General features: G+C 41.5%; 1 protein-coding gene across 4 annotated transcripts in view; it reads left to right on the top strand.

Annotated features, from left to right (window-relative positions):
- RABGAP1L (RAB GTPase activating protein 1 like) overlaps nucleotides 1-13,265 on the top strand; it is a 444,263-nt gene that overhangs the window by 264,452 nt on the left and 166,546 nt on the right. For 3 of the 4 annotated variants that reach the window (XM_059674299.1, XM_059674300.1, XM_059674301.1), the window contains one exon: nucleotides 6,236-6,310. The exons of the other annotated variant lie outside the window; for it this stretch is intronic. In XM_059674299.1, the coding sequence (XP_059530282.1) occupies nucleotides 6,236-6,310 (75 nt within the window). The remainder of the gene's footprint in view (nucleotides 1-6,235; nucleotides 6,311-13,265) is intronic. 4 annotated transcript variants of the gene reach the window in all.

Raw genomic sequence — 13,265 nt, 5'->3', positions numbered from 1 at the left:
TGGATTTGGCAGGACTAACAGAAGAGATGATCTGTTCCTCACAGGGATCACACTGTTGCATTATTGCTGACTGCTCACTTTGATCACATAAATAAGATGTTATTTATCAGCCTTCTGCACTATAAAGTTACTTGTTTCTCTTTGTAATTAACAAGTACTTTGTGTAAGGTCATTTGTAACTATGTAAATATCTCATTTCCCATCAGACTTAGCATTTATTTATCACCTGCAAGTGTCATCTAAAAGTCAGACTGAACAGGCATCTGGCCAGAGAAGCAAGTAAAGTGAGGAGTGGGGAGAGGTTTGGTGCAAAGAGAGGCATGTTTTGAGTAGAGGGAAAGGGTTCACTTTAGTTCAGTTGGAGAAGGCTTAGACTAGCAGTGCTTGGAAGAACTCCAAGCAAAAGAACTTGCTAGAACACTATGTTTCAAACTGTGAATCATAAAATCAATTTAGTAGGTGGCCTCTGAAAAAGTCATTTTTCCTACTAACCTAACCCAAAACTATAAAACAAGTGGAAAGTAAGATAAATGCAGACTGATTTGCACTGTTATCCTCAGCTCTCTGGTGAGAGAATAGTCTGTGGATTCGCTGAATTCATACCATCTCTCATGAGTGGTGGACCTTGATTTTGTTCTTTTTGTTGTTGTTTTGTTAATCCTCATCCGAGAATAGTTTTTACATTGATTTTCAGATAGAGTGTAAGGGAGGGAGGGAGAGGGGAGAGAGAGAAACATCAATGTGAGAGAAACACATCAATTGGTTGCCTCCCATATGTACCCAACTGGGGCTGGAGATTGAACCTGCAATCTAGGTATGTGCCCTTGACTGGAAATTGAACCAGCAACCCTTTAGTGTAGGGGTAAATGCTCTAACCATTGTGAAACACTGGCCAGGGCAACCTTGATTTTTTTATTGAACTTCTCTTGTAACACAAACAAGCATATAAATAGCACACTTCTCAATAAATGTTAAATATATTTATGTAATGATGGAGCCAACATTTGTCAAAGTGACATTAGTGTTGGTGAAAAATGATTGACTTTTGGAGATCCAGAGATCTAAGGAATCCTCCACTTAGACATCTTTCATGGGGAAGGGAAAGCATTGAATATCTATTTATCACTCATGCAACATGCTCTGTCATCAGCAAATCCCAGGATTCTGTGTTCATGAAAAAGGCAGTGACGGAGCACCACCAGAAATGCTGCAAATAGGGATAGTATTAGAACCTTCTTCCTCTTCTTCAGCTTTGTTCTCCTTCTCTGTTCTCTGTCTGCAATCCTTCTTCCAACTCCTAACACACACCCAATACACCACACACACACACACACACACACACACACACACACACACACCCCTGAGCTCTGGGTAAAAGTACAAATGAAGCAATCAGAAATATAAATGTACTAGAGGCCCGGTGCACAAAAATTTGTGCACTCGAGGGGGAGGAGGGGTCCCTCAGCCCGGCCTGTGCCCTATCGCAGTCTGGGACCCCTCGGGAGATAATGACCTCCTGGTTTAGGCCTGCTCCCGGGTGGCAGAGGGCAAGCCCAATCCCTAGGTGCAGCCCCTGGTCGGGATCAGAGCAGGGCCGATTGGGGAGTTGGGACACTGCCCCCTGTCATGCACAGAGCAGGGCAGATTGGGAGGTTGCGATGCCACCCTCAGTCACGCTCAGGGTAGGGCCGATTGGGGGGTTGGGCACCGCCCCCTGTCACACTCAAGGCAGGGTCGATGGGGAGGTTGCAGCGCCACCCCCTGTCACGCACAGAGCAGGGTCAACCAGGGGGTTGGGGAGCTCCCCCCTGTCACCCACAGAGCAGGGCCAATCAGGGGGTTGGGGAACTCCCCCCTGTCACTCACAGAGTAGGGCCGATAGGGGAGTTGGGGCACCGCCCCCTGTCACCCACAGAGCAGGGCCGATCAGGGGGTTGAAGTGTCGCCACTGTCACACTCAGGGCAGGGCTGATGGGGAGGTTATGGCTCTACCCCATCACCCACAGAGCAGGGCCCATGGGGGGGGTTGGGCGCCGCCCTCTATTACCCACAGAGCAGGGCCAATAAGGGGGTTGGGGCGCCACCACTGTCACACTCAGGGCAGGGCCGATGGGGAGGTTATGGCTCTACCCCGTCACACACAGAGCAGGGCCCATGGGGGGGGAGTTAGGGTGCCGCACCCTGTCACACACAGAGCCGCAGGGCGATCAGGGGGTTGGGGAGCTCCCCCCTATCAGGCACAGAGCAAGGCTGATCAGGGGGTTGGGGTGCCTTCCCCTGTCACCAACAGAGCAGGGCGGATAGGGAGGTTGTGGCCCCGCCCCCTGTCACACACAGAGCCGCAGGGCGATCAGGGGGTTTGGGCGCTGCCCCCTGTCACACTGATCCTGGTGCTGGGAGGCAAATTACCCTTTAGTATATAGGATAGAGGCCTGGTGCATGGGTGGGGGCCGGCTCTTTTGCCCTGAAGGGTGTCCTGGATCAGGGTGGGGGTCTGCACTGGGGTTCCTGGCCAGCCTGGGCGAGGGGATGATGGCTGTTTGCAGCTAGTCACACACCCTTCAGGGTGGGGGTCCCCACTAGGGTGCCTGGCCAGTCTGGGTGAGGGGCTGAGGGCTGTTTTCAGGCTGGTGGGTGACTGAAGCTCCCAACTGCTCCTTTTTTTCTTTTTCATTCTGGGCCAGCTTTAGCTCTGGCTCCAGCTCTGAGGCCTCTGCTGCTGAAAGCAGGTATCTGGTTTGTTTGGGTTCTATAATCGAAACACTATCAATTCCAGCTCTGAGATCCTGGCTGGCTGAAAACAGGTTTCTGGGGTTTTGTTTAGCTTCTATATTTGTAACAATGTTTCAAACTGCAAGCTCAGAGGCCGGCAAGGCAGGCGGGGAACGTTGGAGTCTTCTGTCACTGAAGCAAGCAAGCCTCATGTTAGCTTCAAGCTGCCTGGCTGCCAGCCGCCATCTTGGCTGGAAGTTAATTTGCATATCTCCCTGATTAGCCAATGGGAAGGGTAGCGGATGTATGGCTAATTACCATGTTTCTCTTTTATTAGATAGGATAAAGCAAAGAACATTTAAAAAGTAAAAGAATGTTAATTTATCTTTTAATTTTTAAAATTTGCCAGAGCTCTGGCAACTGATGATAATGAAGAAAAGCTCTTTTCAGATTCATTAGATAGTGATTTCATGGTCTAATTTTTCTCTCATTAGGAGAGTGTGTGATAATATCATCATTAGCAGAAGAAGGTTAAAAGAGAACAGTAGTACTTCAAAAGATGCCATTAAGAAAAGGAAACGGCAGGGCACAGACTGGGAGAAAATACTGGCAATGCAGTCTAACAATGGGTTTGTAAACTGAACGAAATCTTAGGAATCAATAATAAAAGACAGTCACAAACGAATATGTATTAATTGCCTAAAAGCACTTGATATGCTCTACATCATTAACCATCAAGAAAATCAAGTCAGCCGAAACCGGTTTGGCTCAGTGGATAGAGCGTCGGCCTGCGGACAGAAAGGTCCCAGGTTCGATTCTGGTCAATGGCATGTACCTGGGTTGCGGGCATATCCCCAGTAGGAGATGTGCAGGAGGCAGCTGATCGATGTTTCTCTCTCATCGATGTTTCTAACTCTCTATCTCTCTCCCTTCCATTCTGTAAAAAATCAATAAAATATATTAAAAAAAAAAGAAAAGAAAATCAAGTCAGAACCACAGGAATTAATAAAAGGAAGGAGAATGGCAATATCAAGTATGGACAAGGATGTGAAGCACTGAGTACTCCTACTTAGCTGTACTGCTGTAATCATTTACCACTACTTTGGAAAACAGTTTGGCATTTCTTATCAAGTTGAGCATTCACTTATTATTTGAACCCTGAACCTCCACTCTAGGTATTTACCTAGTGAAAATGAAAACCTATATCCACCAAAAAACCTTGTGTATACATAACAACTTTATTCATACTAGTAAAAAATGGGAAAAAACAACAACAAATGTTCAATCAATGGGAGAGTTGATAAACAAATTATGGTTTATTCATGCAGTGGAATACTACTCAGCAATAAAAAGGAATGGGCTACTGATACGTGCAGTAATATGACAGAATTTCAGGAACATTATGCTGAGTGAAAGAAGCCAGGCACAAAAGAGTATATGTTATATAATTCCATTTATATGAAATTCTTTTTAAAATGCCAAGCTAATAATATTGATATATTGTGATCAAATCAGATCATTACTTGCCTGGGTTTTACTGCAAAGAGGCATTGAGGGACATTCTGAAATGATGGAAATATTCTGTAATGATGGGTTACCTAAATGACCCAACTCAAAGAATTGTGCAATTAAAATGTGTGCATTTCATTGAACACAAGTTATATATTTCAGTAAAAACTTTTTAAGTAAAAAAAGAGCTCTAGACCAGTGGTTCTCAACCTGTGGGTCGCCAACCTGTGGGTCGCGACCCCTTTGGGGGTCTAACGACCCTTTCACAGGGGTTGCCTAAGACCATCGGAAAACACATATATAATTACATATTGTTTTTGTGATTAATCACTATGCTTTAATTATGTTCAATTTGTAATAATGAAAATACATCCTGCATATCAGATATTTACGATTCATAACAGTAGCAAAATTACGGTTATGAAGTAGCAATGAAAATAATTTTATGGTTGGGAGGTCACCACAACATGAGGAACTGTATTAAGGGGTCGCGGCATTAGGAAGGTTGAGAACCACTGCTCTAGACCCTGTACTCTGACTTCTTTGGCATTTGGGAGATAGCACACTTAGTCTCCCTATGGTATCCCTTCCTGATTATCTTTGATAATCATTGCCCTGGACATTAAATGGAAATCCTCTCATTAAGATGAAATCTAGCACATGGGTGGGATACATGCCCAGGACTCAAATAGCACAACTGGGATATTTGTCTTTTAGAAATAAATGTAGGAGCACCTGAATGGGTCAGTAAACTGTGGCCCATGCTACTTGCTTTTATACCTCCTTTGAGCTATGAATGTTTTTTATATTTTAAAGGGTTGTTTAAAAAACAAAAACAGTCCAGCCAGCGTGGCTCAATGGTTGAGCATCAACCTATGAACCAGGAGGTTACTGGTTCTATTCCCAGTCAGGGCACATGCCTGGGTTGGGTGCTCGATCCTCAGTATGGGGCATGCAGGAGGCAGCCAGTCAGTGATTCTCTCTCATATTGATGTTTCTATCTCTCTCCCCCTCTTCTTTCCTCTCTGAAATCAATAAAAATATATTTAAAAAACACAAAACATGCCACAGATGTATGTGTTCCTCAAAAGTGAAAATACTTACTCTTTGGACTTTTACAGAAAAAGCTTACTAATTTCTTTACTCTTTGATCAGCACACCGTGCCTACAGTAACTGAGTCAATTTCTTAAAAACTTCTAATGAGTGTCTTCTTTAAAAGTTATGCTCCAGCAGTTTGAAGTGCTAAGTGGTATATATTATGCATACAACCTTGTTTCCTTCCCTCTGAAGATAAATATGAACCCTGAATTAAATGGTATGACAGCTGTTTCCCCAGGAGCACTGGATTTGCTATGAATGGGCCTCTTTAGTTCTGTACCTGCCATCCTGGTTAGAATGATGTTAAAGATTGTGAATCCAGAACATCTGTGAGACTCTCTTAGCCATTCCGTAAAACATGCCAGCTAAATGTTTCTGCTTTGCCCCAGTGGAATAAATGGGAGGAGTCATTTTTACCCATTAGCCTTCTGGAAAGTGGGAGAATAGCTTAGAAAATGTTTGAGAAGGCTATAGAAAGTGATTATCTTGTCTATTAGATTAGAGGATCCTCACTACAGATTCAGCAACATTAAGATTTCCCCCATAGAGTGCACTAGAACCCACATCAACTCAGAAGCTTCCCACCTTCTCCTGTCCTTAGCTCCTGCCTCCCATGATCTCATTTGCCTGATGACAAACTGCATGGATCTTTTAAAATTAATTTAGGTGCTCTGAGTATCTCCTTATTCCAAATGCTGAAGATGAACCTGGGGATAATGGGACATCTAAAATTGCTTTAGGAAAGGTGCTGCCTCTTTGGGGATGCCTCTGTACTCATGACCCACACATTCACGGTGAAGGACCAGAGAAACTCTGGTGACAGTGCATGGACAAGAACAAGCAGCAGCCTGATGTGAACTAACCCCTAAGTGAAAGTCTGTGAATGTTTATGAGACTTCTCTCTCTTTCCTTCAGGCCTACTCTGTCTACGACAAAGACATTGGGTACTGCCAAGGACAGTCTTTTCTTGCTGCTGTATTGCTTCTGCATGTAAGTAATTTTCCATGTGATAAATGGTATGGTGCTGCCAAGTTTAGTTTATTTTCTACTTGGTTTTGTCCTCCCTCCTTATTTTCCATTTACCTGATGGAGATTACACATGGCATATCTTTTTAGAAACGTACCTTTGGTGATAAAGTAAGAGATCTGAAGTCTTTTTTTGAAGTCAAGAACAGGACAGTTCCTCATTAGAATTAATTTTGTTGGCTAGAAGGGAATAAAGTGGTTATTTGGAGTTATTTTTAACTAGAACCCTCTAAAATTAAAGAAGTCAATGTAGCTGCCTCAAAATGAGCAGGTTCAGGACCATTATGAAGGAATGTGACAAGGAGGCCTTTTGCTTTTCCGTGATTTATTGTTGCATACTCTCTTTCTTCTCAGTCACTTTTATTTAACAGAATATTCCTTGAGCATCTGTTGTCATTCCTGGGCTAGTGGGTGGGATTACAAATATGAGTGATTTATGATTTGTGCTATCAAAGGCCTCATGGTCCAGGGTGGGGCACAGAGAATGCAGGCACATGCTTATTATTTTTATTCCTATGTCTTTATTGATTTTCCTTATGTTTATTAAAGAACTTATAGTGTGCTTAGTGAAAGCGACACACAAAGTAAGAGAATAATAGAAGAACTATCCAACCCAGAACTTTCAGAAAGACTTTCTGGAGGAGGCAGTAGCTTTGCCAAGACATAAATAATTGAGGTTGGGGGAGGAAAGACGAGAAAGGGAGGGAGTAGAGATTGTTAGACAAAAGGAACAACATGAATGAATGTATGAAAACACAGAAGGGCACAGTATATAAAGGGAACAATACGAAATTACAGTTCCTATACAGTTACTATAGGAACTGAATGCAGGGAAAGGTATGAGGCAAAAACGGTCATATGGGCAGGCACCAAATTATGAAGACTTTGTAATCATGTCGACAAATGTGGGCTTTAGAATAAAGCGAAGGAGGAACCATTGATCAGTGTCAAGTGAGGGAATGGCAGTCAGACGTTCATTTCAGATACATTCTTTATGACTCCCTTGTATTGGGCGGAACTGAAGGGAACGAGCAGCAGTAGAGAGAAAAGGAAATATCAATCTAAATGAGAGATGTTGGGACCCAGAGAAAGAGAAACAGAATTAAGAAACATGCAGGAGGCAAAATTGGTAGGTTTTATGGATGCATTGACAAAGAAGGATCTAAGGTAGCATGTCTAGTTTTCTAGTTTTAGTGACTGGATGGATTATGTTATTTTGAGCTGAGAAACAAATGCATCCATTGAGATTGAATGAAGAAAAAGGGTTAGGAGGGGATGATGAATTCTGTTTTGAATTCCTTGAGTTTGGGATATTTGAGACATAGCTGCGTGAAGCTATCCAGCAACCAATTGGATACTGGAAACTGATGCTGGTGAAAAAACAAAAGTGAGATTATGAAAGTAGATCATCATCAAAGAAAAATAAATAGAGTAAGAAGAACAGGATAGAGCTCAGAGATGCCAGATATTTAAAGGGCTGATAGGGACGAAGAATCCTTGAAGGATTTCTGGATTTTCAACTGAGAGGAAGCAATGTATGTCAGATGCATCAGAGAAGTCCAGGAAGTTCAAAACGAAAGCATTCCTTGAAGGTTTGCATTTTGGAAATGAAGAGCAATTATAGTAGAGTATGGTCCTAGTTTTGATAACTTGATTTGAATGATAATAATGATATGAATGGTTCTATTGTGATTGTTCACCTTTAACTTTGAGTTTGTTTTCTTTGTCTGTTGCATTATCACCTGTTGTTGGTCTTCTTTATCTTGTCCTTATCTTCCCTCTTTCGTTGATATCTCCATGGCCAACCTTAACAGGTTTAGATATCTGTAAGTTTATATTTGTTTGGAAACACCTCCCCCTGAAAAAAAAGAGAGAAGAGTGAATCAAATAGTCAGAAAAATCAAATACCCAATTTTTTTTCTATATTATGTCCTCTCCTATTATAAGTGTTATATGGTAAGTCAGCCATTGTAAACTTATTCAACAAAATTGCTTTTAAAGTATGTCACAAGATGGATAGAAATTCAGTCCAGGCTCTTACACTTTGTACATTAGTAGAATTATGCAGTTGTTGCCATGGCTTATAAATAACTTGAAATACAGAAATGCCCTCAGCATCTTTGAGGAAAGATGAACTGATATTCTGCCTAGTGTTAATGAAAAATATACTGTAATTTTTAATTAAACAGTATGTGTAATACTTCTGTTAATCAGTATATTCCATTATTTGACCAACCCATTAACCAATTTGAATAAGAAAAGTTAACTAATTTTTTTCTTCCGTATTTTTGCCTCCATGGTTTAAATAGGTAGAAGAATACAGTCTAGCTTAAACAATTCATCAAATACACTATCTCAGGTTCCAAGGAGATATGTTATTAGGGTCCTACTAATTTTTTATCAGTTACATAAGCTATTGCTTCTTTTTGCTGCCAGACATTCTTTGGCAGCTCCACATTAATCATTGTCAGAACCTGCTTCTTTGGGGATGCTGTCTTTTCCTCCCCCATGGTCATTTATATTTCACATGCACTGCCTAAGAGGAAAGAAAGACCAAAAGTGAAAGTATTTAAAAAAAAAAAAAGTTTAGAATTTTTGTGTTTTTTCATGTCTAAGTAGTTTTAGGAAATAATTACCTTCCTGCTTGGAAATTTCTAAAGGCTTTGATAATAGCTTTGTAACTTGTTATAGTTTAAACAATGAAAGAAGTGTTTATTATAGTAGATGCTGTTATATCTATTGATGAGATTATAGGAAACTGATCATTTAGAATTGGAGAAGAATGTTATAGCATGGATTGCTTTTAACCATTATATGTTCACCAGCCTTTGAAGTTAAATATGCAATAATTAGCAATATGATCATTATGGTGTTAGTCTTTGCTTAATGGAAATATGATAATGTCCTTTTATATACTTCATTTATTCTAAAAATCATATAATATATTTTAGATAATTTTTTAAAAATATATTTTATTGATTTTTTACAGAGAGGAAGGGAAAGGGATAGAGAATTAGAAATATCGATGAGAGAGAAACATCAATCAGCTGCCTCCTGCACACTCCCTACTGGGGATGTGCCTGCAACCAAGGTACATACCCTTGACCGGAATCAAACCTGGGACCCTTGAGTCCGCAGGCTGACGCTCTATCCACTGAGCCAAACCGGTTAGGGCAATAATTTTTAACCCAATATATTTTTACTAACATATCTGTGTGTTTTATTTAAAAAAAAAGTTTTAAAAATTATGAAACCTTTAATGCACCCCTCAAAAAGACAGGTTTAGGATAAGATTTAACTAATAGACTTAAATGGGAAGCAGAGCTACTTAGTTTTTTGAAAATAAAGATTCCACAGAGTCTAAGGTTACAAGGTAGAGGCTTCCAAGTGTTTCTGTAAGTAAGAGTGTTTGTGCCATTACGCTATTGAGGACTCTGTCTGCTACTTGATGTAGCCTTAGCTCAAGGCAGCTTAATTTAAGAAGGAAGTTTATTGGCTCACCTAACTGGGAAGTCCAGGGCAGGGGTGATTTTGACATGGCTGGATTCCAGAATTGCTTAGTCAGGAATCTGTGTCTCTGTATCTCTGTTTTCTTTAAATTTTCTTGCCTTAATTATATGAATTGGTCACAAATGTGCAACATGTCTGCAGACTGGCCTGGCTCATATCCTTTCAGTTTTATAACTTCATTTAAAAGGGACCAGTTTTTTTGCTATAGCTCCTGCATTGAAGAAGAGGAGGAGGAGGAGGAGGAGGGGAAAGGGGAGGGGGAGGGGGAGGAGGAAAGAAAGAAAAAGGGAGAAAAGAAAAGAAAAGAAAAGAAAAGAAAAGAAACAAAGAGAAAAGAATTCCTGGAGGATTGATTGGCCTTGGGAACCTGCCGTCCCTGAACGTGTTGCTAAGGCCAGGAAGATAGGATGTTCTGATTAGCCCTGTCCAGGCCTTGAGTCTCCCTCAATTGCTGACAGTGAGCTGGATCAGCTCCTCCTGAGCAGCTCTCCTAGAGGAAAGGAGTTTTGATACCAGATGATAAGACAGGATGCTAGACAGACATAACACATCATCTTATAGTGATATTCTTACTACAGGAGTTTTAATAAGCCCTTTTATGCTCCCAAATAACTTTTTCTTAAAATTCAAGAGATTTTCCTGTTCTAAGTTCATTCTTGCATCAGTACCTTTGGGGTCATTCTCCAATATCCTCTTCATGTGTCCTGTAAATATATTCAAGACATGTTAAAAAAAAATCCTCTGTTGATCCTTCCATTTTATTTATTTATTTATTTATTTATTTATTTATTTATTTATATTTTATTGATTTTTATAGAGAGGAAGGGAGAGGGATAGAGAGCTAGAAACATTGATGAGAGAGAAACATCGACCAGCTGCCTCCTGCACACCCCCGACTGGGGATGTGCCCACAACCAAGGTACATGCCCTTGACCGGAATCGAACCTGGGACCTTTCAGTCCGCAGGCCAACGCTCTATCCACTGAGCCAAACTTGTTAGGGCAATCCTCCCATTTTAGATAACTTAAGTTTCTCTACCTTTTCAAAGCTGAACTCATTCAAAGGATAGTAAAAGCACAACTATAAATTTGAACTATGGTTTAATACCTTCCAATTTATATGACCTTGGAAAAGTTTCCTAAACTCTGAGGTTTAGCGTTGTTGTTGTTGTTTTCATTTATAAAATGGAAACAATATTATTATATTTCTAGTGTTCTTATGAATATCGGATACCTTATATCATGAGCATGAAGAGTCCCTATTTTGTATCTGGCACAAAAAGAGTGCAGCTGTGGGATTAAATCCAGGCTTTACTTAATAGATGTGCAGTTACTGGCAAATCACTTAATTTCATTGAACTTCACTCATCCACTATTTAAAATGTAAAAATAATGCCTACGTTACAGATTTGGTAAGGATCAAATGGGATCATGAATGAATGCCTCTAATAACAGTAGCTACTACTATTCTTTGTAAAATTAATCATTATTTGCCCAGTCAATTTTCTTTGGACCCTGGTCCCATTAGCTTCAATTGACCACACATTAACAGACTAATATGTTGTACAGTATGTTTTATATCTTATAAATACACATTTAATTTAGATGTATTTTAGCATATATTTGCCTTAAGAGGAAAACAATCAGCTGGAAATTTTCATTCTATTTGCTGTTCAATGGGTGAACAGAAAATAAAGACTCATGAGTTTATGATTTTCAAAACAGTCACTAGCATCCACCTTTGTTGAAGAAACCCAGAAAATTGGTAGACTGTTCAGCGCCTTCAAGGACAAAGGTAGATTTCTTGCAAAAAGATATGAAACAACCATTCAGATCAGAAAATTTAGTTTTATCCTAAATAAGAGTATTATTTTATATTATCAATAGATAATTTTGCTTTAAACAATGTCTTGATGTGTGTGACTTCAGCTGAGTCTTAAAGACTTTTGAAGTACATAGGGCTGCTTTGTTTTGTGGTTCACTGCAGAAAGAAGCAGTGAAACTTGGAGATTGTCTCCATTCAGTGATTATCTTAGTACAGATGGCAGATCATTGTCAATATTTGTTACCAAACAGTGATTACATCATACTTGATTCTCATATTGTGCATGTGAGGCAGGTATTTAACTTTGTATTTCATAGAGTAATGGATGACATTGTGGTATCTTAAGTTAAAGGATTTAAATGCTTACCACCTCCTTCCCTCAATAAAACAACACTGATTCCGTGACAAAGCTCCTGTACACAGCCAAGATGGATATGCAGTATTAGAGACCCATCCTATCTAATAAAAGACAAATGGGTAATTAACCGTACCTCCGATATGCTTCCCATTGGCTAATCAGCAGGATATGCAAATTAACTGCCAACAAAGATGGCGGCCGGCAGCCACGCAGCTGAAGCGAACATGAGGCTTGCTTGCCCAAGTGATGGAGGAAGCCAAGGTTCCCCGCCTGCTGCGGCCCGGCTCTGAGCCTGAAAGCAAAAATGTTTCAATTATAGAAGCGAAACAAACCCCAGATACCTGCTTTCAGCAGCCGAGGCCTCAAGCTGGAGCCGGGCCTCAGAGCTGGAGCCAGCTCTCAGCTCCAGTAACAGCCATAGAAGGTAAATAAATCCCAGAATAAAAAAAAAAAAAAGAAAAAAAAGAAAGAAAGAAAAAAAGGAGAGGTTGGAAGCTTCAGTCGCCCACCAGCCTGAAAACAGCCCTCAGCCCCTCACCTAGACTGGCCAGGCACCCCAGTGGGGACCCCCCACCCTGAAGGGGATGCGACCAGATGCAAACAGCCATCAGCCCCTCATCCAGGCTGGCCAGGCACCCAAGCGGTACCCCCACCCTGATCCGGATCACCCTTCAGGGCAAACCAGCCGGCACCCACCCGTGCACCAGGCCTCTATCCTATATAGTAAAAGGGTAATATGCAAACTGACCCTAACAGCAGAAAGACTGGGAATGACTGGTCACTATGACACACACTGACCACCAGGGGGCAGACGCTCAATGCAGGAGCTGCCCTCTGGTGGTCAGTGCACTCTAACAGGGGGGAGCTCTGATCAGCCATAAGCCAGGCTGATGGCTGCCAGTACAGCGGTGGTGGTGGGAGCCTCTCCTGCCTCCTCAGCAGCGCTAAGGATGTCCGACTGCAGTTTAGGCCTGCTCCCCGCTGGCAAGTGGACATCCCCTGAGGGCTGCCGGGCTGCCAGAGGGATGTCTGATTGCCAGCTTAGGCTCAATCCCCTGGGGAACAGGCCTAAGCCAGCAAGTGGTCATCCCCCAAGGGGTCCCAGACTGAGAGAGGGCACAGGCCGGGCTGAGGGGACCCCCGCACCCCACCGCGAGTGCACAAATTTTTGTGCACTGGGCCTCTAGTCATGTAATAACATCTGATATTTAATTTAAAAAGATATTG

This window comes from Myotis daubentonii, chromosome 18 (genome assembly GCF_963259705.1).
Source record: "Myotis daubentonii chromosome 18, mMyoDau2.1, whole genome shotgun sequence".
Classification (NCBI taxonomy): domain Eukaryota; kingdom Metazoa; phylum Chordata; class Mammalia; order Chiroptera; family Vespertilionidae; genus Myotis; species Myotis daubentonii.
Note: the sequence above shows the minus strand (reverse complement) of the source record. Positions and strands in the feature narration are given on the sequence as shown.